General features: G+C 34.8%; 1 protein-coding gene and 1 pseudogene across 2 annotated transcripts in view; both read right to left on the reverse strand.

The window, feature by feature from the left end:
- Positions 1-1443: 1443 nt before the first annotated feature.
- LOC119543351 lies at positions 1444-2256 on the reverse strand (annotated as a pseudogene).
- Positions 2257-3406: 1150 nt separating this feature from the next.
- NUP107 (nucleoporin 107) overlaps positions 3407-25949 on the reverse strand; it is a 59593-nt gene continuing 37050 nt past the window's right edge. For both annotated transcript variants that reach the window (XM_037847772.1, XM_037847773.1), the window contains 16 exons: positions 25719-25809; positions 25484-25560; positions 23562-23621; positions 22768-22913; positions 22594-22642; positions 19983-20052; positions 19017-19135; positions 18248-18286; positions 17785-17935; positions 17389-17501; positions 16637-16739; positions 8157-8317; positions 7304-7429; positions 6780-6893; positions 4129-4296; positions 3407-3768 (listed from right to left, as the gene is read on the reverse strand). In XM_037847772.1, coding sequence (XP_037703700.1) covers positions 3661-3768; positions 4129-4296; positions 6780-6893; positions 7304-7429; positions 8157-8317; positions 16637-16739; positions 17389-17501; positions 17785-17935; positions 18248-18286; positions 19017-19135; positions 19983-20052; positions 22594-22642; positions 22768-22913; positions 23562-23621; positions 25484-25560; positions 25719-25809 — 1695 coding nt within the window. In that variant the 3' untranslated portion in view covers positions 3407-3660. The remainder of the gene's footprint in view (positions 3769-4128; positions 4297-6779; positions 6894-7303; positions 7430-8156; positions 8318-16636; positions 16740-17388; positions 17502-17784; positions 17936-18247; positions 18287-19016; positions 19136-19982; positions 20053-22593; positions 22643-22767; positions 22914-23561; positions 23622-25483; positions 25561-25718; positions 25810-25949) is intronic.

Consider the following 25949-nt stretch of genomic DNA (forward strand, 5'->3'; position numbering starts at 1 on the left):
ACCAACCAGATTTCACTCCCTATTCAGTGTTCCATGTAATTACGTTGTTTGAATAAACTGACCATAAAAGTTAAATTACATAGTGTGTTACAAAAACATAAATTTTGCACCTAATAAACATTTCTTCCTTTGGTCTCACATAGAAGTTGAAGTTTCAGAAACACCATCAGTATCATCCTTTACCCTTTAGTCTGATTTACTTTAGTCCTAAACCAAGTCCATTTTGTTTATATCTCTAATTGAAGTCTGATCTCTTTTTCAGACTCCTTAAAATTTGTTGTATGGGGACTTTTGCCCACTTTTTAGTTGTCTTTTTATTGTTGGGTTGTAGGATTTCTGTATATATTCTGAGTATCCAAACTCTTATCAGATATGTGGTTTCTAAGTACTTTCTTCCATTAAGTTGGCTGCCATTTCACCCTTTTGACAAAGTTCTTTGATGTACGAAAGTATTCAGTTTTGAGGAGGTCCCATTTATATATTTTTCTTTTGTTGTTTCTACTTTTAATGTAGGGTCTAGGAAACTATCTCCTATCATTAGACCTTGAAGATGTTTCCCTATATTTTCTTCTTGTAGTTGTATGGTAACTGTCTCTTATATTTAGGTCTTTGATCCATTTTGATTTAATTTTTGTATAGGGTGTGAGATAGTAGTCCTCTTTCATTGTTTTGGATATGGATATCCAGTTCTAGTGGTAGGTAATATGCAAAATTGACTTTGCTTTTAAAATTAAACAGCAGATTGACTTCACATTTGGTGGCCAGCTGTGTGTACCCTATTTTTTCATCTGTTTTTCTTAATAACTTTACTACATTTCATAAGCCCTGAGTTATTAGATAACCTGTTGAATACTTTTACTTTATACTTTACTCCACTCAATTTGAACCCCACATAATAAGTAAAGTTATATACAGATGGTTGTAACTACAACAATGATATAATTTACTACCAACATAGTTAGATTGCTAATAAGGCCTATAAAAGTTGCATATTTTATGCATTTTTAACTCGCTAGGAGCAATTCTTAAAAATTAATCTGTAATTCTGTCATTAATACTTTTCATTTTGCTTACTTCTGTGTGAATAACTAGATTTGCTTTTCTCCTCTCTTGTAAAACAACTCCTTTTTTTCTTCCCTTAACATGTTACTGTTTTCCAACTAAATAGGTACTAAAAGAAGCTGAGAATCTAAGTGGCATATTAATAACTGTAATGCTTAAAGAGAAATGTGCTCACTATTGGCATTCAATAAATGTTTGTTACATGTGGAATAAATGAATTGTAAGGCAGTTTGAGTCATATGCTGTTCAACATACATGTAACTTTTTAACTAGGGAATTCAGGTTACCAGATTTAATTCAAATGTAAATCCAAGCATTTGAAAATAAAAAACAATTTAACAATTCTCAGAAAAAGTAAAGTTAATCATAGTTGCTATTGTAGTTGATAGAAAAAAAGGAAAGAATTCCTTCCCACTAAATTCTTTGTATAAATAAGGGAAAGAGATAAAATATTAAGTATTGGCTAAGTCTTTATCATTTTCTCTAAAATTATCCTTGCAGCTTTTTTTTTAAATATCTATTCCTGTTAGCTTCTCTGAGAGAGAATTTTATCATCTGAATGTATTTCCCTATCTCCTTAAGTACCTAGTATTAGTGAAAAGCCACCATATCATGCCATATTTCTGCGTTTAATTTTTGCTAACATTCAATTTTTCCTATTTAAATGATGTTGTATAAGATATGAAACAATCTTTCAACTTACTATGTGAATGCTTGCTTATATCTTTTGTTGATAGCTTAGACACATTGTGTACTTTTCATCTAGTCCATTAATAAGAAACTACTACTTTTTCTAGACAGGATACACAGACAAATTCTTAAGTTAATGGCTTCTGCCTAACATTTTTAACTGGTTACAAGACAATTGAAATGGCAAAAACATTGTTCATAGTTCAGTTCTCCTATCTTATGGCACAGGTTCTGTCAGATGTAGTATCCAAAAACATGAGCTGGTGGTGTGAAAGCCACATGCCCTCCTCTGTACTACTGCACAGGTCACAACATATTTATAAGCTTTTCCCAACTTAGCCAAATGGGTTAAGGACTGATCCACTATTCTCACAGTCGACTGGTTTGATATTGTTTTGATTATAATCTTCACCACCCACGACCTCATCTACACACTCTTTTAGCAATATTGTGAGCTTCATCAGCATTAAAGCCCTTGTCAGAGTGGCAATGATACTCCTCCATGGTGCTGCCTAGTCTCCCCAGGGTGGAGTGGCCTATCCCTTTACTTTTAATCTACCTGTCTTTATATTTAAAATAGGTTTCTTTTAGACAACACATACTTAGGTCTTTTTTTTTTTTCAGCCTGTCTTTCAATTTGTGTACTTAGACTATTCACATTTAAAATGCTTGATATCTACCATATTTGCAACTGTTTCCTACCTGTTTCACTTGCTTTATTTTTATCTTCTTTTTCCTGCCTTCTCTGGTTTTAATTGTGCATTTTATATGATTCCATTTTCTCCCTTCTTTTAGCATATTAATTTTACTTCCTTTTTAGATTTTTTAGTGGTTGTCTTAGAATTTGCACAATACATTTACAACTAAGTCTATTTTCAAATAACACTTTATGGCTACACTTTATGGTAGTGCAGATACCTTGTAAGAGTATTCCCAAGCCTTCCTTCCTATCTCTTTTAGCACTGCTGTCATTCATTTCTCTTATTCATAAGCTATAATTATCCAATGCATTGTTGCTGTTATTATTTTGAGGTCAGTCTTTGAGGTTTGTTTCTGACTCCAGGAGGGCTCCTCTTAGATGTTTTTTTCTTAGTTCTATGTGGTAAACTAGGTGGCCCATAGTTTAGGTTGTTGCTGTCATGAAGCTCTTAACTGCTTACAACCAAAAATCTCTGTTTTTTTCCTAGAATGCCCTTAGGCTTGAATTTTCTTCCTGCTCATATTTACTAATATTTGTTAATGACCCTTTTTAATAAATTGATTATATTTCTCCTACCAAAAGGGTTGGATTAGATCCTACTCATTTTGTATTCCCCAATTTATTGAGTGGTTACTGTGCCAGATAATATGCTAAGTCTTTATTATCCCCAACTCATTTTAATAGATTTGATGACTCCATTACTAAACTGAAAAGGTCTTCAAAATAAAAGCTTAATATTATTTTAGAAAACATTCTTGCCATACTTTTCTTAATTGTAATTTTTTTAAAATACTAAATTTTATGATAAATGAGAAATTATATGCCTGGCTGAAAAATGAACCAACATTCCATCCTTTTTATAATGTTAAGATATCAAAATTATAAATACAGAAAAAAATTAGGATAATTGGAAATTTAATTTCCTTATTACATCATAGAAATTCAATCCAGGAATTTGTAAGAACAGAATTTTTTTATTATATAATTTTATTAATAAACACACTTAGGGAAATACTGACATAATACATTAAAATTTCCAAGTGTCACCATAATTTTCTGAAAAGTACAAAATTCAAATATCTTAATTTTATAGTTCCCCACCCAACCCTGATGCAAAAGAAAAAAAAAATCAGTAATTACAAATATGTGTATTTTACAAAGAACTCCATTTATCATGGAAATTAGTGGGATTATGTAGAATCGATGAATTATGACTGAATATCATATCCTAATGGATCAAGTCCCTGGTCTAGGAGCATTAAAGAAGATTCCCTTAGCTTCTGTAGCAGCTTTCTTAGTTCTTCCTTAGAAAATACCTGATTTTTTAAAAAAAGAAACAAGTTAAGAATGAGAACAATGATAATCTTTAACTTATACTCTACCTAGTCAATCTGATTAGCTCAATTCTAGAAGAAATCCCTCTTTCAGATTTATATAGTCAGAAGCTAATAAATTATAGTGGTTTGGGAAATTCAAAGGCATTTCTCAAAGCCAGCCTATACACTAACTGCTTACGAATATATGTATTTTGAAAAAGCAGCACAGACATTAAAACTAAATCATTACTTTAAGAAAAGTGAAGAACTAAAAAATGTAAGCACATCTTATAAAATTAGACATTACTATGAAGCTTATCAATCACTAAAATTTAAAACTACAATTGCTCTAGAACTTACCAGATACAGTTTGTGGCGCTCAGAGGATACCATATCAGCTAATTGCAAGCATTCCTGATACTGACCAGTACTATGTAATATGGTATGAAGCAGAAAACATAACATTGGTAGACAAAGCTTCCTCAGTAAAACCATTTGATGTGCTCTTTCGTGGTCTTCTTCAGCATCCTACAAACACATATCAAGTAGTCATTTAAACAACCTCAAGCTAAATACTCTTAAAAACAGAAAAGTCAAGTGAAAAGTCAAGTCCTGCTGCAACAAAAATCAAAATGCTCAGAAGCTCAGGGGTTTCTCTAAAGCTTATCATGGTCCATTAAAAAAACAAGGCAGCATTTCAATCACACTATCTATTAGCTCTTATGACAGAAACATCTTATGGTTAAAAAAAAAAATGAAGATGAACAAAGAATACTACAGAAGAGTAATGGGTATGATAAAAAATGAAAAAAAAAAAAGCCTCTAAATTTGTATTTCTAATAAACTTACTATGCCTTGGGGAAAAAACACAAATAGAAGAGACTCAACACCATTAGAGCATAAACAGAACAGAAAATGAAAGAATCACTGTTGCCCTGGATATACCCAGGTGTAAATTTATATAGATATGAAAAAGTCTGAAAGGACACACCAGACTGATAGCAGTGCCTACTGCTGGGAAAGAGAAAGGTCAGGATGGGGGCTGGGCACACAGCTAGGGCCAAGTAGAACTTCACTGCAAACTTTATTTTTAAATAAGGAGAATGAATTTATGATTTTACAGTATAGTACAGTATAGTATAGAGGCCCAGAAGACTAGAACATAGTGAGCCAGGGGGAGAGCACTAGTTTAAACAGTGGGAAGGTAGTCAAGGTCCAGTTTGTGTATGGACTTATAGGTAAAGAAAGAACTCTGGGTTTTATTCTCAGTATAATGAGAAGTCATTGGAAGGTTCTAATATTTTATGAAGGATCACTGGCTGCTCTGTGCAGAAGGGACTGTAAGGAAGAGTGGGAAGTCAGGGAGACACTAGAGGCTTGGACTAGAAAGTAGCAGAGGTAGAGAGAAGCAGATAAAGATGAGCCATCTACTCCCCACCCCCAACCATCCCTCTGGATTACCAGCACCCAACACTAATGGAACCATTCTACAATTATTTAAAAACTTGACATGTAGATAAGAGAGACAGTGAATATATAATAACAGGGCTGTTGTACGTAGTTATCCCTTGCACAAGGATGGCTGGCCCAAGAAGGTGAGTGGGGGCTGAAATCCAGCCCGTGCTCCAATCTATAGGTCATGCACACTTGGCAAGGAGCTTACCTGTGTAAGGGAAGGGACACCATTTTCTAATTTGTATACAAATGATATATGTATATAGGTGATTAGCAGGAGCCCTGGGTAATTACTACTTTGTTGAATATGTAAGGACTCTGAGTCAAACTTAATAGAGATGATTCAAAATATCATTATTTATTATTTGACTGTTCCAAGAAATTTCTTCTTTTGTGGGTCAGTTTTGAAGAAGTGATTGAAACTGATTATTGATTTTAAAGTGCTTGATAAAACAAGATCGTATCATTCATTGCCTTCCATCCCAACTCCATCCTATTTTACAAAGCTCCATACTTGTTTTTGTGGCTTTCATGACCTAATCTACTAAAATTGGTAATCAGAATAATAAATATTTAGAAATAATGCATGTAAGTCTTTTCAAAATTGCAAAGTTTAATTAGTATCTTGCAACATTTAAATTTCATCCTCATGAGTACCAGCATTAATTAGAAAAGTTTAACTTGAGGAACCTGCTTAAGTTTCAGTACTATTTATGAAGTCAGCAGAGTTCTATTAGGAACCTTAGGCTTAGAAGTGTAGACTTTTAAAGATAATTACTGTATCAGGAATAACAGGAAAAAAAAAAAAAAAAAAAAAAGATGGGCAGAAGGAAAGATACCAAGAATACTCTATGGGTTTCTGTTCAAAATACTGTATCAAATATCCAAGAATCCAGCATTTGCAGTTCTCCTTAGAGAAGAGAGCAACTTTCTGTTGCTGTCATGCCCTAGGGTCAGGTCTCCATGACTTTCCTCACATGATTATCTGTAGTGTCCTTCCTTTCCCCATCCAAACTCTACCCACTTGGTTCAAGATTCAAATTTTTTTACCAAACATCTTGTCCAGATCCTTCTAGGTAGAAGCAACCTTTTCTTTTCCTGAAAGTACTTTATCTGTACTTTTCTTACAGCCTTTAATACTTTTTTGGTTTTCAATGCAAACTAATCTCTGGGGGTAGAGCCCAGTACTTTTTAAAAGCTCCCTAGTTTATTTAAATAGACCATAAGTGAAAGCCACTGCTTTTCATATGTCATAAGGACACATCCCTAAACTGAGATAAACTACATGTATAATTATATTTTAGATTCAGATTTTTAAAAAATTATAATAGTATCCTGAGTGAATATATCCAATGTGAGGAAACAGTTTACCAAAGAATCAAATATTACTATTTCCTTAGCTAATTATTTTTAACTTAAGTTTAAAGTATAAGATGTTCAGTTACAAGTACAAAGGTGTATTAGATCTATAAATGCTCCTGTTCTGTTCAGAGACAGAACTAAGACATAATTGTCTTTTTTTAACAGTTTTAGTTTATACAGTCAATATAGCTTACCTCTCTAACATCTACCATCCACCCTCCATCAACAAACAACAAAACATTATACATTTTCTCCTTCACATCAGCAGTTAGTGCATCCAAATGACCTTTCCAAATACCATAATCCATCTGCAAAAAAACAAAACAAACAAAAACATAAGGCAGACCTATAATGGAACAAAAACCAAAAATAATGTAATTTGTAAACCACAGACAGGAATATATATGGAAAATCACTCTAAAGAGTTGGCATTTCAGTCAGCCAAATATAAAAATAAATATCAACAGATTGCAGTTAAATAGAACACTAAAATGTTAACTTGTAAATGAATGGCAATATCACCTAAAAATATTTTTCATGTTTGGTTAATTACCTACAGAAAAGTAAACAAACAGATGGCTTGTTTTCAAAGTAGAACAGTAACAGGAAGATCACCTGTTACAATAGGAATACAGATGCTGAAGAAATGACCTCTTTAAATATAAAATATGTATTTGTAAGATGCAATAGACACATCTCATGTCCATATTCAACTTACTTCATATTTCTTTTCTTTGTGTTCATGAGCCACTTTCTCAGTAAAAGTTGCTTGAGGTATCAGAGAAGGTTTTTGTGGTGCTGAATTCATATGCTTAAACCACTCATTAAAGGTTTCATGGGCTTCCTAAAATGTAAAATCAAAAAACAAAACACAAACACAAAAGAAAAGTTTTCTCATATGTTCAAAGCTTTTAAAACAGTCTTTCAGTATCAAGAAATAAAACTCTTCAATATTTACTTTTAGGCAAAGAAAAAAATTGTGAATAAATGTTTTGGCAAGTGACAAACACTTACCAGCTATATATTGTGTTTTCTGGCATCTGCTCCTCTCTCAGCCCCCTGAAAACACAGCTATCACTCTGTAATGTATGCCTATATACTTGTTTGTCTTCTTGACCAGCCTATTTGCTTCTAGAGGGCAAGGTTACATTTAGCCCTAGTACTCAGCCCACAGTAATTATTTAATTTGTTGAATGAATTTTGAATGTGTATGTTGTTGTTTTAGTTGTAACAAATCTAGAATATCTTGCTTTTCTCAGTTGCTGCTCAAAGCAGAAACATTAAAGTTGAGACAAGCATTCAAAGAATCTTAAAAACCTAAGTTCCAGAAACCACACAGTCTACCATGTGAAATTTTTTTCTGGTTGGTTAATATAGATTAGAGGATTATGCTAAAGAAAACAAGGTCATGATTTCAATCCCCTTGTGGATCACTCAGATGTACCAAAGTCACAAGAGACATAAGATCATGAGTCAAGCACCAATTTTAGGGTAACAGTTTAAAGTTTGAGAGTGAGTTAGAAAAATCTTCAGGAAGATAGGCACATCTGGAGCTTTCTTTACAGTCTCACCAAATAAGCTCTAATACACAAATGTTCTCTGATAGCATTATCATCTTCGGCAGGAAGTGGACTGTCCATTCCTTGTTCCTCCCATTGATTATAGATTTCCGCTATAGAATCCTGAGGAATTTTCACAAATACTTCTTTTGCAGCTTCATGCTTTTTTGATGCTGTGAAACAAAGATGCACAATTTTTAAAAACATATATGGACTTCAATTTAATGGTTCCTAAATATGTCAGGTCATTGGTTTGACACTTTGACATGAGCTATAACTATTTCAGGTCTCAAGTTACTTCTGTTAAAGGTCTGGGTGATCTTTCTAGCTAAAGGCCTGTTTTTTTCTTTAACTTCATGTGATGGTAACACAAAAGGATACTTTAAATGCAGTTAGCTTCACATATTTTAATTCTTAAAAAAAGCAATTACATTTTTCAAAGTCTGATAGCCTTGAGATTATACTCAAAATTGACTAGCAGAATGAAAATTCACTGTTAAAAATTTTTTTGTTTCATTATACTAGGTTTGACATGTAAGCATAGCTATGTGTCCCCCTCTTTTCCACAGGAAGGATTTAAAAAACACCAAGTGGAGGCGGGGCAAGATGGCAGACTGGTGAGCTGTAAGTTTTAGTTACTCCTCCAGGAAAGTAGGTAAAAAGCCAGGAACTGCGTGGACTGGACACCACAGAGCAATCTGTCTTTGGGCATACTTCATACAACACTCATGAAAACGTGGAACTGCTGAGATCAGCGAAATCTGTAAGTTTTTGCGGCCAGGGGACCCGCGCCCCTCCCTGCCAGGCTCAGTCCCGGGGGAGGAGGGGCTGTCAGCTCCGGGAAGGAGAAGGGAGAACTGCAGTGGCTGCTCTTATCGGAAACTCATTCTACTGATTCAAACTCCAACCATAGATAGACTGAGACCAGACACCAGAGACTCTGAGAGCAGCCAGACCAGCAGAGAGGAGACAGGCATAGAAAAAAAACAACACGAAAAACTCCAAAATAAAAGCAGAGGATTTTTGGAGTTCTGGTGAACACAGAAAGGGGAAGGGCGGAGCTCAGGCCTTGAGGCGCATATGCAAATCCCGAAGCAAAGCTGATCTCTCTGCCCTGTGGACCTTTCCTTAATGGCCCTGGTTGCTTTGTCTATTAGCATTTCAATAACCCATTAGATCTCTGAGGAGGGCCCTTTTTTTTTTTTTTTTTAAAAATCCTTTTTTCTTTTTCTAAAACAATTACTCTAAGAAGCCCAATACAGAAAGCTTCAAAGAATTGCAATTTGGGCACGTCAAGTCAAGAGCAGAACTAAGAGAGCTCTGAGACAAAAGGCAATAATCCAGTGGCTGAGAAAATTCACTAAACAACACAACTTCCCAAGAAAAAGGGGGGTGTCCGCTCACAGCCACCATCCTGGTGGACAGGAAACACTCCTGCCCATCGCCAGCCCCATAGCCCAGAGCTGCCCCAGACAACCCAGTGTGACGGAAGTGCTTCAAATAACAGGCACACACCACAAAACTGGGCGTGGACATTAGCCTTCCCTGCAACCTCAGCTGAATGTCCCAGAGCTGGGAAGGTGGAGCAGTGTGAATTAACAAAGCCCCATTCAGCCATCATTTGAGCAGACTGGGAGCCTCCCTACACAGCCCAGCAGCCCAGAACTGCCCTGGGGGGACGGCACTCACCTGTGACATAGCACAGTCATCCCTCAACAGAGGACCCGGGGTGCACAGCCTGGAAGAGGGGCCCACTTGCAAGTCTCAGGAGCCATACGCCAATACCAAAGACTTGTGGGTCAGTGGCAGAGACAAACTGTGGCAGGACTGAACTGAAGGATTAGACTATTGCAGCAGCTTTAAAACTCTAGGATCACCAGGGAGATTTGATTGTTAGGGCCACCCCCCCTCCCCGACTGCCCAGAAACACGCCCCACATACAGGGCAGGCAACACCAACTACACACGCAAGCTTGGTACACCAATTGGGCCCCACAAGACTCACTCCCCCACTCACCAAAAAGGCTAAGCAGGGGAGAACTGGCTTGTGGAGAACAGGTGGCTCGTGGACGCCACCTGCTGGTTAGTTAGAGAAAGTGTACTCCACGAAGCTGTAGATCTGATAAATTAGAGATAAGGACTTCAATAGGTCTACAAACCCTAAAAGAACCCTATCAAGTTCAGCAAATGCCACGAGGCCAAAAACAACAGAAAATTATAAAGCATATGAAAAAACCAGACGATATGGATAACCCAAGCCCAAGCACCCAAATCAAAAGACCAGAAGAGACACACCTAGAGCAGCTACTCAAAGAACTAAAGATGAACAATGAGACCATAGTACGGGATATGAAGGAAATCAAGAAGACCCTAGAAGAGCATAAAGAAGACATTGCAAGACTAAATAAAAAAATGGATGATCTTATGGAAATTAAAGAAACTGTTGACCAAATTAAAAAGATTCTGGACACTCATAGTACAAGACTAGAGGAAGTTGAACAACGAATCAGTGACCTGGAAGATGACAGAATGGAAAATGAAAGCATAAAAGAAAGAATGGGGAAAAAAATTGAAAAACTCGAAATGGACCTCAGGGATATGATAGATAATATGAAACGTCCGAATATAAGACTCATTGGTGTCCCAGAAGGGGAAGAAAAGGGTAAAGGTCTAGGAAGAGTATTCAAATAAATTGTTGGGGAAAACTTCCCAAATCTTCTAAACAACATAAATACACAAATCATAAATGCTCAGCGAACTCCAAATAGAATAAATCCAAAAAAACCCACTCCGAGACATATACTGATCACACTGTCAAACACAGAAGAGAAGGAGCAAGTTCTGAAAGCAGCAAGAGAAAAGCAATTCACCACATACAAAGGAAACAGCATAAGACTAAGTAGTGACTACTCAGCAGCCACCATGGAGGCGAGAAGGCAGTGGCACGATATATTTAAAATTCTGAGTGAGAGGAATTTCCAGCCAAGAATACTTTATCCAGCAAAGCTCTCCTTCAAATTTGAGGGAGAGCTTAAATTTTTCACAGACAAAGAAATGCTGAGAGAATTTGCTAACAAGAGACCTGCCCTACTGGAGATACTAAAGGGAGCCCTACAGACAGAGAAACAAAGACAGGACAGAGAGACTTGGAGAAAGGTTCAGTACTAAAGAGATTCGGTATGGGTCCAATAAAGGATATTAATAGAGAGAGGGAAAAATATGGCAAACATAAACCAAAGGATAAGATGGCCGATTCAAGAAATGCCTTCACGGTTTTAACGTTGAATGTAAATGGATTAAACTCCCCAATTAAAAGATATAGATTAGCAGAATGGATCAAAAAAAATGAACCATCAATATGTTGCATACAAGAGACTCATCTTAGACACAGGGACACAAAGAAACTGAAAGTGAAAGGATGGAAAAAAATATTTCATGCAAGCTACAGCCAAAAGAAAGCAGGTGTAGCAATATTAATCCCAGATAAAATAGACTTCAAATGCAGGGATGTTTTGAGAGACAAAGAAGGCCACTACATACTAATAAAAGGGGCAATTCAGCAAGAAGAAATAACAATCGTAAATGTCTATGCACCCAATCAAGGTGCCACAAAATATATGAGAGAAACACTGGCAAAACTAAAGGAAGCAATTGATGTTTCCACAATAATTGTGGGAGACTTCAACACATCACTCTCTCCTATAGATAGATCAACCAGACAGAAGACCAATAAGGAAACTGAAAACCTAAACAATCTGATAAATGAATTAGATTTAACAGACATCTACAGGACATTACATCCCAAATCACCAGGATACACATACTTTTCTAGTGCTCACGGAACTTTCTCCAGAATAGATCATATGCTGGGACATAAAACAAGCCTCAATAAATTTAAAAAGATTGAAATTATTCAAAGCACATTCTCTGACCACAATGGAATACAATTAGAAGTCAATAACCATCAGAGACTTAGAAAATTCACAAATACCTGGAGGTTAAACAACACACTCCTAAACAATCAGTGGGTTAAAGAAGAAATAGCAAGAGAAATTGCTAAATATATAGAGACGAATGAAAATGAGAACACAACATACCAAAACCTATGGGATGCAGCAAAAGCAGTGCTAAGGGGGAAATTTATAGCACTAAACGCATATATTAAAAAAGAAGAAAGAGCCAAAATCAAAGAACTAATGGATCAACTGAAGAAGCTAGAAAATGAACAGCAAACCAATCCTAAACCAAGTACAAGAAAAGAAATAACAAGGATTAAAGCAGAAATAAATGACACAGAGAACAAAAAAACAATAGAGAGGATAAATATCACCAAAAGTTGGTTCTTTGAGAAGATCAACAAGATTGACAAGCCCCTAGCTAGACTGACAAAATCAAAAAGAGAGAAGACCCATATAAACAAAATAATGAATGAAAAAGGTGACATAACTGCAGATCCTGAAGAAATTAAAAAAATTATAAGAGGATACTATGAACAACTGTATGGCAACAAACTGGATAATGTAGAAGAACTGGACAATTTCCTGGAAACATATGAACAACCTAGACTGACCAGAGAAGAAACAGAAGACCTCAACCAACCCATCACAAGCAAAGAGATCCAATCAGTCATCAAAAATCTTCCCACAAATAAATGCCCAGGGCCAGATGGCTTCACAGGGGAATTCTACCAAACTTTCCAGAAAGAACTGACACCAATCTTACTCAAACTCTTTCAAAACATTGAAAAAAATGGAATACTACCTAACTCATTTTATGAAGCTAACATCAATCTAATACCAAAACCAGGCAAAGATGCTACAAAAAAGGAAAACTACCGGCCAATCTCCCTAATGAATATAGATGCAAAAATCCTCAACAAAATACTTGCAAATCGAATCCAAAGACACATTAAAAAAATCATACACCATGACCAAGTGGGGTTCATTCCAGGCATGCAAGGATGGTTCAACATAAGAAAAACAATCAATGTATTACAACACATTAAAAACTCGAAAGGGAAAAATCAATTGATCATCTCAATAGATGCTGAAAAAGCATTTGACAAAATCCAACATCCCTTTTTGATAAAAACAGTTCAAAAGGTAGGAATTGAAGGAAACTTCCTCAACATGATAAAGAGCATATATGAAAAACCCACAGCCAGCATAGTACTCAATGGTGAGAGACTGAAAGCCTTCCCTCTAAGATCAGGAACAAGACAAGGATGCCCGCTGTCACCACTGTTATTCAACATTGTGCTGGAAGTGCTAGCCAGGGCAATCCGGCAAGACAAAGAAATAAAAGGCATCCAAATTGGAAAAGAAGAAGTAAAACTGTCATTGTTTGCAGATGATATGATCTTATATCTAGAAAACCCTGAGAAATCAACGATACACCTACTAGAGCTAATAAACAAATTTAGCAAAGTAGCGGGATACAAGATTAATGCACATAAGTCAGTAATGTTTCTATATGCTAGAAATGAACAAACTGAAGAGACACTCAAGAAAAAGATACCATTTTCAATAGCAACTAAAAAATCAAGTACCTAGGAATAAACTTAACCAAAGATGTAAAAGACCTATACAAAGAAAACTACATAACTCTACTAAAAGAAATAGAAGGGGACCTTAAAAGATGGAAAAATATTCCATGTTCATGGATAGGAAGGCTAAATGTCATTAAGATGTCAATTCTACCCAAACTCATCTACAGATTCAATGCAATCCCAATCAAAATTCCAACAACCTACTTTGCAGACTTGGAAAAGCTAGTTATCAAATTTATTTGGAAAGGGAAGATGCCTCAAATTGCTAAAGACACTCTAAAAAAGAAAAACGAAGTGGGAGGACTTACACTCCCTGACTTTGAAGCTTATTATAAAGCCACAGTTGCCAAAACAGCATGGTACTGGCACAAAGACAGACATATAGATCAATGGAATCGAATTGAGAATTCAGAGATAGACCCTCAGATCTATGGCCGACTGATCTTTGATAAGGCCCCCAAAGTCACCGAACTGAGCCATAACGGTCTTTTCAACAAATGGGGCTGGGAGAGTTGGATATCCATATCCAAAAGAATGAAAGAGGACCCCTACCTCACCCCCTACACAAAAATTAACTCAAAATGGACCAAAGATCTCAATATAAAAGAAAGTACCATAAAACTCCTAGAAGATAATGTAGGAAAACATCTTCAAGACCTTGTATTAGGAGGCCACTTCCTAGACTTTACACCCAAAGCACAAGCAACAAAAGAGAAAATAGATAAATGGGAACTCCTCAAGCTTAGAAGTTTCTGCACCTCAAAGGAATTTCTCAAAAAGGTAAAGAGGCAGCCAACTCAATGGGAAAAAATTTTTGGAAACCATGTATCTGACAAAAGACTGATATCTTGCATATACAAAGAAATCCTACAACTCAATGACAATAGTACAGACAGCCCAATTATAAAATGGGCAAAAGATATGAAAAGACAGTTCTCTGAAGAGGAAATACAAATGGCCAAGAAACACATGAAAAAATGTTCAGCTTCACTAGCTATTAGAGAGATGCAAATTAAGACCACAATGAGATACCATCTAACACCGGTTAGAATGGCTGCCATTAAACAAACAGGAAACTACAAATGCTGGAGGGGATGTGGAGAAATTGGAACTCTTATTCATTGTTGGTGGGACTGTATAATGGTTCAGCCACTCTGGAAGTCAGTCTGGCAGTTCCTTAGAAAACTAGATATAGAGCTACCATTCAATCCAGCGATTGCACTTCTCGGTATATACCCGGAAGATCGGAAAGCAGTGACACGAACAGATATCTGCACGCCAATGTTCATAGCAGCATTATTCACAATTGCCAAGAGATGGAAACAACCCAAATGTCCTTCAACAGATGAGTGGATAAATAAAATGTGGTATATACACACGATGGAATACTACGCGGCAGTAAGAAGGAACGATCTGGTGAAACATATGACAACATGGATGAACCTTGAAGACATAATGCTGAGCGAAATAAGCCAGGCACAAAAAGAGAAATATTATATGCTACCACTAATGTGAACTTTGAAAAATGTAAAACAAATGGTTTATAATGTAGAATGTAGGGGAACTAGCAGTAGAGAGCAATTAAGGAAGGGGGAACAATAATCCAAGAAGAACAGATAAGCTATTTAACGTTCTGGGGATGCCCAGAAATGACTATGGTCTGTTAATTTCTGATGGATGTAGTAGGAACAAGTTCACTGAAATGTTGCTATATTATGTAACTTTCTTGGGGTAAAGTAGGAACATGTTGGAAGTTAAGCAGTTATCTTAGGTTAGTTGTCTTTTTCTTACTCCCTTGCTATGGTCTCTTTGAAATGTTTTTTTATTGTATGTTTGTTTTCTTTTTAACTTTTTTTTTCATACAGTTGATCTGAAAAAAGAAGGGAAAGTTAAAAAAAAAAAAAAAAAGAAAAAAGACAAAGAAGGAAAAAAAAAAAAAAAAAGATGTAGTGCCCCCTTGAGGAGCCTGTGGAGAATGCAGGGGTATTCGCCTACCCCACCTCCATGGTTGCTAACATGACCACAGACGTAGGGGACTGGTGGTTTGATGGGTTGAGCCCTCTACCATAAGTTTTACCCTTGGGAAGACGGTTGCTGCAAAGGAGAGGCTAGGCCTCCCTGTATTTGTGCCTAAGAGTCTCCTCCTGAATGCCTCTTTGTTGCTCAGATGTGGCCCTCTCTCTCTGGCTAAACCAACTTGAAAGGTGAAATCACTGCCCTCCCCCCTACGTGGGATCAGACACCCAGGGAAGTGAATCTCCCTGGCAACGTGGAATATGACTCCCGGGGAGGAATGTAGACCCGGCATCGTGGGATGGAGAACATCTTCTTGACCAAAAGGGGGATGTGAAAGGAAATGAAATAAGCTTCAGTGGCAGAGAGATTCCAAAACGAGCCGAGAGATCACTCTGGTGGGCACTCTTACGCACACTTTAGACAACCTTTTTTAGGTTCTGAAGAATTGGGGTAGCTGGTGGTGGATACCTGAAACTATTAAACTACAACCCAGAACCCATGAATCTCGAAGACAGTTGTATAAAAATGTAGCTTATGAGGGGTGACAGTGGGATTGGGAATGCCATAAGGACCACACTCCACTTTGTCTAGTTTATGGATGGATGTGTAGAAAAGTAGGGGAAGGAAACAAACAAAGGTACCCAGTGTTCTTTTTTACTTCAATTGCTCTTTTTCACTCTAATTATTATTCTTGTTATTTTTGTGTGTGTGCTAATGAAGGTGTCAGGGATTGATTTAGGTGATGAATGTACAACTATGTAATGGTACTGTAAACAATCGAAAGTACAATTTGTTTTGTATGACTGCGTGGTATGTGAATATATCTCAATAAAATGATGATTAAAAAAAAAAAAAAAACACCAAGTAAAACCTCATAAGTATATAGATTTGAACAAAAATTTTTAAAAACAAAATAAAATATAGCATACCCAAGAATTTTCTCATTATTGCATTGCCTTGTTTTAGTGCTTCTGCCCTCTGTGCAGGATCAAATACCAACCAGTCAATTACATCAATCTTTAAGCGGTCCTCCTATTCATTTACGGGGAAAAAAAGAAAAACAATCAATTTTGTTTTCTAAGATGTTATGCAAATGAGTAGAATTAATTAATGTCTGCACTTCTAGTGAATATCATTTTCCTTCAAGTTACATAAAATGATGAAAGAATTCAATGTCTTAGTTATTTTCATATTTTAATAATTCTCTTTTATACTACAGAAAAAAACTTATTGAACTGTGAATATGGGATCATATATTCTATATCCCACAAATTTAATCATGTAATTCCTTTAAATGCTATGCCACTTATTTTCTTTCCTAAATGAAACTTTCTAAAAAATTAAATTCCTTTTTTAAATAGGAATCATTATACTACCTAAGCATTTGTGATTTATCAAGTAGTTAGAATAACCTGATTAGCAAAAATCCATGCTCAAATATTTTCTATTAAAGAAATTTCCTTTAAGATAAAATAGTAGTGTAAGTAATCCCTTAGATAAGACCTTAAATTTGCTGCCAATTTTTATATCCAAAGGGTTTTGGCTAACAAAGAAAAATTCTTTTAAAAAAAAAAAAAAAGAAAGAAAAATCAGTGTATTTTAAGGTAGAAGTAAATTCACTAAGGAACAACTATATGAAAGATTACTAAGAGTTATACAACATCCCCCCACCCCAAATTACCTCAGTAGTGCCAGTATCTAGGGCTGGTGCCAGGTCATGATGACTAAAATCACCATCATCTTTCTTTCGAATATTTTCAACTACAGTTTTTGTTATTGTTGCAACATCCAAATCTAAAGAAATTTTTGAAGAGACAAAATGAATAATCTTTGATACTAATATTCTCTAAATAGTCACAATGATTTGGTAAATTTGGAATAATAATTCTTTAAATTAGGAGATATTTTACATGAATTACAGTGTAAGTTATGTTATTCCTAAAATAACTGCATTGAAAAATTTATTTCCTTCACAAAAGAAAAAATAAGATTTAAATCTAGAAGGGCAAATATCACTAAAATCAAAATTATAATTTACCTAGAAAGCCCAATAGATGAAATTCTCAACCATTTTTACCTGCTTCTTTAGCCAGTTCCAGGCAATGGTGGCGCTGTTCAAATTCTGTAACGCCTTCTAAAAACAAGGCATACTGGGCAACAGCTAGGTCTTGAGGCAAATGACAGGCATAAAAGGCTATGAGATTTGTATGTTTCTCACTTATTAAAAGCTGAAAAAAAAAAAGATCAAAATATGTCAATAATAAAACAAGTTGTAGGATCAACAGTGCTTTTTAAAAAGCTTATTTCAAAAATTCAAACATATTTAGACTCATATAAAATGGAGAGATTCATATAGCCATGGATTTGTGCTGCTGAATAGAATAATTTTAAAGTCCAAAAAGATGTACTTAGGATAACTGAAAGATCTCTTATGGACTTTGTTGACTGTTCTGCCATTGGGTATTAAAATAGTGTAATTACAATTTCTGTTTGTATTAAAATATGAAAAGAAGAATCAAGTGTGGATTTTCAAAGCTTACCTGTATGTATGTCTTTAAAACTTCAACAGAAACTTCTTCCTTCATAGGAAAAAAGAAAAAGGCATAAACCAATAATAAACACAACTGTTTATATGTATCAGCAATATGTCTAATAAAAATTCTGCTAATGAATAATTTAATAATGATTTAATAAATATGCCAGGTTAAGTGCTTATCAAAGTTCATATATTACCTGATTTAACTTTATTATAACTCACAGCAGGTAGTTACTGTTATTATCCACATTTTACAGTTGAAGAACTAAGACTTAGAGAAGCTTTATTTACCCGGAATTACATAGCTCAAAGTTGCTGGAGTAACGTGAACCTAGGCTATCTTAACACCAAGTACAAATTCAAACAATTGTATCATTCTGCCTTCTGTATGTACTCGGACAAAAATGTCATCAAACATTTAGGAAAAAAAGAAACAAAAAGAAAAAAAGAAAATGAAAGTTTAAAAACACACAGAACTTAGTCTGGTGGTTGAGTTAGCTTAGCTGGTTTAGAGTTGGGTATTTATTATGAATTTATTAAAATTTGTTAATTTATTTTAAAACCAGATAAAAACCTGCATTCTCTTGCTGCAGCCTGAAAAGCTGAAAGGATCACAGAAAGTTATCACTGATTATATAAGACTAAATAGAAAATTTCTGCACCCTTATCACCATTTCTAGAAAACAGTGATGACAATAAAGTGTGTGTTTTCCTAGCGACAGGTATACAGCATCAGTTTTGCAAAGCAGGACAGATTGTTCATTTTTATTTACTTTGGTCTGTAGTCCCAGAGTGCGGAAAAACAAAATGAGATGAGTCATGAAGCGGAGAAGGTGTCCAGGTAGACTGTTCCTGCCTTTGGAAAGCCATTTGCTAAATTCATCCATCAAACCTACAAGCCATCAAAGCAAAGATTCAGCAATAGGGAAAAAATCAAAAGAACATTTACCTCATTCCTATAGTGCTGTTAAGTCACTGACCCATTGTTAATAGCCATCATATAACTCCCTATATCCTCTTAAACAGACTCTGGGATTAAATTCAAACTTCATTTTATAATAATGAGTAAGTGAATAGTTGCATTCCAAAGCAGCTGATAATTTATAAAGATTAAGAGATAGGTAAGTATAGTATGCCAAGTCTCAACCAACAGTATTCCTGAAACCCTAAAGAATACCCAGGTTTCTATCTGAGACTCTATAAAAGTTTCACTCACTAAGTCTATTCTTCAGAAACTCAAGATTGTTCCTATACCAGATAAGACCTGAAACCCAAAGGCACCAGCCTCTTCAAGAACATCAACGAGCTGCATCCCCCTTCCCCATAATGTGGACATCCCTTTTCAATATAAAGTGGTCACTGCCTACATAGCCCTCAAGATTGAGACAGTGATCAAATGAGAGGGAGGAGTAGCAACAGACAAGATAGGATTTAGTAAAGGATTATGACTACTGAATCATTATATAGATATTTCTTTTTAGTTTCTAGTGTATTAGAACTAGAAGGAAATAAATGAAATTGTGGAACTGAAACCCATACCATACTTTGAAATTTCTTCTATAAGCTTATTAAACTGTACTTTGAAAGTTATCACTTTTCTGTATATGTTATATTTCACAATAAAAAATGTTTAAAAAAGAAGATAGGTAATTAAATGCATCATTTTGATAAACTTTCACAAAAATTACTATGAGAAAATGAAGAACCATACAAAGTAAAAGAAAATTATAATATCTTACCATCGATGTCTCCCAGAATAAGGAATTTTTGAACTATATGATAATGTTCTTGATTCTCTTCCAGAACTCTCTGAAAAAATTTTTACATTTTCCATAAATTTTCTAGTGGTCATTCAGTAGTATGTAATCATTGTAAAATTAGAAATGTCAAACTATTGAAGGAATATGTGTAAAGAAACATTGGAAATCAAGGGCATTAAAAGAAGAAAACAAAATAAAATTAAAAATTTTCTAAAAGCTTGCAAATCCAGAACTGGACAACATCTTTGAAAGTAGAGAACTAGGATATAATTTAATCTCTGTGAAGGCTTATTAAACATTTATTCTTTATGTTTTAGGTCTATTTACCTTAGCACTCCAGGGTGGACTAGAAAGGAAGAACACAGGTGACTTAAGCAAAATAAACTACAAGAATTCTTTCAATATGAACAGCAGCAACTGAAAGCACACTTTGGGTATTCCCTTCTGCATATGTCACCAAGAAGAGCAAAAATTGTCAAAAAAGAGTGATTAGACAGAGTAGAAAAAATCATTTACAAGTACCCTGTAGCTTGACTTTTGAAGCAAACAGTTTATTTTTTTTGTTAAATATATTTTAGTTTTTTATTTGGTCAGTTGTCTAAATTTTCTTTCAGCGTTTATTCTTGTTTATATTCAAACCTTTGCTCCACATTATGAGGTAGGAATCTAGCTTTGGTTTCTTCTAGCCAATTACGCTAGCACCATCCTTTTTCCTCTAAAATGAAAGGTTACCTCTGTCATTTATTAAGTTCTCATATATATTTTGATCTAATTTGGACTTCTGTGTTCCACTGATCTATTTATTCCTGTGCCAATTCCAAACTGTTTATTGTATCTTTAAGTTTTATTTTGGGTAAATCAAGTTATCACTATTGTTCTTTTTCAAAATTTTCTGGCCATTCTCGTATTCTTCTGCTTGGAAACTATCCGGAAATAATATCCCAAAGCATTATGTTTTCATTTTAATTTTGGAGTGACTCAAATTTATATTAAATCCCTTCATCCAGGAACATGGCATATGTGTTTATTCATCTTTTATGTCTTTCAACAAGATTCTATAGTTTTCTTTACAAAGGTCCTGAAATCCTCACAGTAATTTCTTCCTAATATCTTATAGTTTAGGTCATTCACTTAAATGGGATTTTGGCAGTGGAGGGGGGTGGGGGAGGAGGGATATTTCTCCCTAACTTGTTATAACTAGTAAAGAAAGCCTATTATTTGTAACTTTCTCTTCTATTTGGCTACCTTAATAAATTCTCTTATTAATTCTAGTGACTTACTGAGTCTTAAGTTACTAGACTTATAGTTCTATTATATGCAAATCTTCCCCTCTCTTCTAAAATTTGTATCTATTCCTTGGCATTCTTCTTTTATTTCATTAGCTGGAATCTCCAAAAGAATACACTGGTGGTAAACCCTTGACAGAAAAAGGGCTAATTTACTTACTCTAGGAAGAGCTAGAGCTAATTTACTTACTCTAGGAAAGGTAAAACTCAACAGTAAAATAGGTAAATGAACAGGAAAATCATAAATGGTCAATAAACATATGAAAACATGCTCAGCCTTATGCATAGAAAGGAAAATGTGAGTAAAACAGTAAGCTCATTTTCCAGTTAATCTGCTGGACTGGCAAAAAAGTTAAAAATGTGACATCTGAGACTGGCAAGAATGCAGGGAAATGGCCATTTTAATAAATTATTTATGAGAATAGGAATTAATTGCTATAATCTGCTATATATGCATGTGGTGTATATATATATGTGTGTGTGTGTGTATATATATATATATGCTCTTCACTCCAAGAACTCTGCTTTCAGCAAATTTATCCTAAAGAAACAGGACTTGTAGATAAGCATATATGTTTATAAGGATGCTTACTACAGCACTAAAATCCTAAATATCATCAAAACTGGAATGATTTTAGAAATTATACATCATTCTGAAGAACATTATAGTATCTATTAAAAACAGTAAATTATGTTAACTCTATAACCACTAACCTGGAGAAATTAAATGAAAAAAATTAAGTTGTAAAGTAGTATATGTAGTACAATATGAAAAACCACAAAACCCAAAATCCTGTATTGGAGAATCTACATTATTTACACTTATTTGTAAGAGCATAGGCAAATACATGGAAGAATACACATCAGTATGTTTTAACACCTCAGGGGAATGAAAATAACCATAAAGAGGCTGGGGAGGGGTAGATTTTGGATTATTTTGTTACAAGTACTCAGAGTATTTGTTTATTTAAAAAAAAATTTAAATATATTACTTTTTAAAAATATTATATTACTTTGAGATCTAGGGAAAGGAATTCTTATTAATTTTTAATTATGTATTTTAAATCTTTAAAGGAAAGGAATAAATTAGCTTACATGCATACCACATATTTATAAAACAAATCCTAAACCAAAGAAACAAAGAAATGATGTATCATTTAAATATGCAATTATGTTTCTTCTTTTAAAATAATGTCTTTCATTTGGATAATGAACAAGGAATAAAGGGAGAGGAGAATAAGGTTTCACATACATTCAGCGTAACATTTGTTTCCTAATCCAGATATCTAAAATGTAATATTTACCTTTTTATCAGTAGCTTGAAGCTCTTCAAAAACCTTTTCTAAGGTCCAACTTCAAAAGAAAGAACAGGAAAGAGAGAGAAGAATATTAATAACATGAGCAAGGTTTACAATACAAATAAAACTTCAAAGAGAACATTACAAATCACCATGATTAAATAAAACCAACAAACTCACTTTGCTTCCAAATATTCTCTAGGGAGTTCTTCAGTTTCCTCCAGTGTCATTACTGATGTCCGGATCTCCTGTTCCACCAAACTGTCCACCATCACCCGGAAGTAGGCCCATACTGTGTCTTCCCAGGTGTCACAGACAGGAAGAAGCTTTTCCCCCATTCCAAAACAGACACATATACATATTTAACAAAAAAGAAAAGCAGTTAGCGCCTATGAAGTCATTTACCTTGACATAAAACACTATGGATTTCTAAAAATCATACAAAACAATCATTTGTTTTCCACAAAACTAAATCTCATCGTTTGAAATACTATGATTTTTTTCCACACTGAGTTCACAGTAGAATCAATTTCCCGAGGTGACATAAGACGGAACTTCAACTGATTATCACAACATCCCTCAAAACAGCTGTAAAATGTGTGTGGGGGTGGTGGTGGTGGGGGATGGTTTGTGAGAAACACATACACATATGTAAGACAATCCAAGCAGTGACTGTGCCTTAGTGGTACGCTTCTGGTTATAGCAATGGGTACCGTAAGTCATCAGTAAATGTGTACTGACAAAATACATTTACAATTCTTGTAAATTCAAGTCTGATTTTATTAAAATATGAATGTACTGGATATGTCAAATTAAGCAGCACAAGTCACTATTCTGTTTCATGATTATTTCTATCATTGCTACTCTTAAAATGTAACTGTTTATAAGATTTATTATATATGATTATTGGAATATTTTAAGCACCTGATTTCAGTCCATTAAAGAAAAAAGAATTATTAAAATAGCTTGCATACCTGTTTGAGATTCCCACTTAAAGCTGCATAAATTGCTCTCTCATATCTATTAAAAAGCTCCTGAAATAAAATAAATATAAACAAATTTGAGATATTATTTTTTCCTAGTGTATCAGTTTTCCTTATAATCTTCTGGAATTTTGTAATCTCTTCTAAACTGAATTTATTCATTTGATAATTCCTAAACTTTGGTGAAAGCCCTAGCAGGGTAATAAGAATGAAGGATCTCTTAGTTTGATGAAATAATCAATACTTCAATCTTCAGGAAAAAGTCAAACAGATAAATTTCAAATATAAGGTGAAAGCAGGTTCAACCCTAATGGATGCTCTGATAATTTATAATGGTCAAATTTATTTCAAAAAGAATCATCAGGTGTTTCTCTTAGAAAGATTTAAAATATCTGATACTACCTGAAACTGACCTAAGTACAATATCAAAACAAAGTACTTGGAACCTGTCCTGTATCAGTTTGTATCAAATTCTTAAGTAGAATCTATTATATTCATCACTTTATCCCTTTAAACATCTGTATTTCTATTAATGGCATTTCCAGTTTTCTTGTCACCCAAACAAGAGACTTCAGAGACATAACTGAGTTCTCCTCTGCCTTCTGTATCTAATCACTGGCTCTGACTATTCCTGCCCCTTTCCTCTCCTCTCCCATTAATACTATCCAAGGACAGACTTATTTCTTAGTGTCTGAATACTTCTGATAGGCTCCTAACTAATTTTTCAGTCTTTAGTCCATTCAATTTTAAGCCTAGTTTCTATTGCCATGCTAATCTTCTTAAAAGAATGCTGTCATGAGCCCTCAAGGTTTTGATGGTTCATCATTACTAAATATTGAATAAGTTGGAATTTCTCAGCAGCATTTGAGGACCATCACTTTCCATCCACAATTTCAGTTAGTTTTGCTATCACACGTTTTGAAAATGTGAATTTGTTCCAATATGACTGATATACAGGGAACAATATGAGCATAATGCATATTTGCTTGTGCATGATTTCATCCACAAGAATTACAGAATTGTACCCAGTTGAATCAAGCAACCCACTTAGAAACATATGAACTGACACACCTCAAACATCTACCAGTACCTAGGTTCACCAGGTATGTTAAAAGCCATACCCACCCACATCTGGTATTACAACTTACTGTTCAATTTCAAGTAACCCACCCTTCAACACTTCACAATAACTTGCAAGCTACAACCTTCTGAAAGCAAATTTCAGGTTTTTGCAAGTTAAAGTGCCATATTTGTTGCAATAGTTTGTATTTCCTAGTCGTTTAACATGGGTAAAACTGTGCTGCCATTTTTATTAAGGTTTTACATACACTCGAAGTGTTTGAGTAATGTGCCCGTAACCTCATTTTCCCATAAGTCTTGTGGGTTTTTTTGTGCAGTTTTGCAGTGTGGTTGATTTTTAGGAATGTGTATATTTGGTTACAACAGAATTGACTGTTTGTCCTTCTATGAGCCTTCTGCTCCAACCTGGTAAACTACATTCCCTTGAGTTTTACCAACTCTGCATTGTTTTACCATCACCGTATCTAGAATGCCTTCCTCTTCTTTCCATGCTGAACAATTCAAATTCTACTAATTTTTTAAACTTCAAGTCAATTATCTCTCGTAGGAAGCCAGCTTTAGCCCAATACATTTTCTCTGAACTCATTAGGAATCTTTTATTTATTTATTTATTTATTTATTTTTTTGGCCTTATATGCATGTTTCTTATTACTTAGGGTCTGAACAACTCTGATTAGTAGGTAAGCATGTCCACCCAAATTCCTTAATTTGACTGAAGTTCTTTGAAAACAGAAACTTTAGTCTTTTGCTAATTGTGATTGCTTCACAGCACCTGAGCAGGCCTTCAATGAGAGTAAAAAGTCAGTATCAGAAAATATTTCATTGCATCTTACATCTTCTGCCAATCGCCAACAACTGATTTTCCAAATTCTTCTATATGGATTCCCTTCAACAGGTTCTAATTCTGTTCCTACAAAAGAGTAAAAGAAATAAAATTTATAAATAATTTAAAATGAGATCTCTTTATCACAACCATTTCTGAAAAGGTAAGCTGTACTTCAGAAAGATTGGAATTCAGACCTAAAAACCTTATATCCCCAATTCTCAGAATAAAATCTACTAACATACCTCCATTAACATTAGGGTCATGATACAGTTTCCAGCCTTCAAGCGTTGCAGCTCTCCATGCCTGACCACAACGTTTACAGAGTCGTTGTGCCTTTTTAAACAAGAAAAGAATGGTTAGTCAAATAACCATTGTACTACATACACTTTTTCAGGTTACTATTGCAAAAGTACTTGGCCTTGGGAGAGACAAGGAAGATGGCGGCATAGAAAGGAGTGGAAGCTAAGTAGTGC

Source organism: Choloepus didactylus, chromosome 8 (assembly GCF_015220235.1).
Source record: "Choloepus didactylus isolate mChoDid1 chromosome 8, mChoDid1.pri, whole genome shotgun sequence".
In the NCBI taxonomy this organism is placed as follows: domain Eukaryota; kingdom Metazoa; phylum Chordata; class Mammalia; order Pilosa; family Megalonychidae; genus Choloepus; species Choloepus didactylus.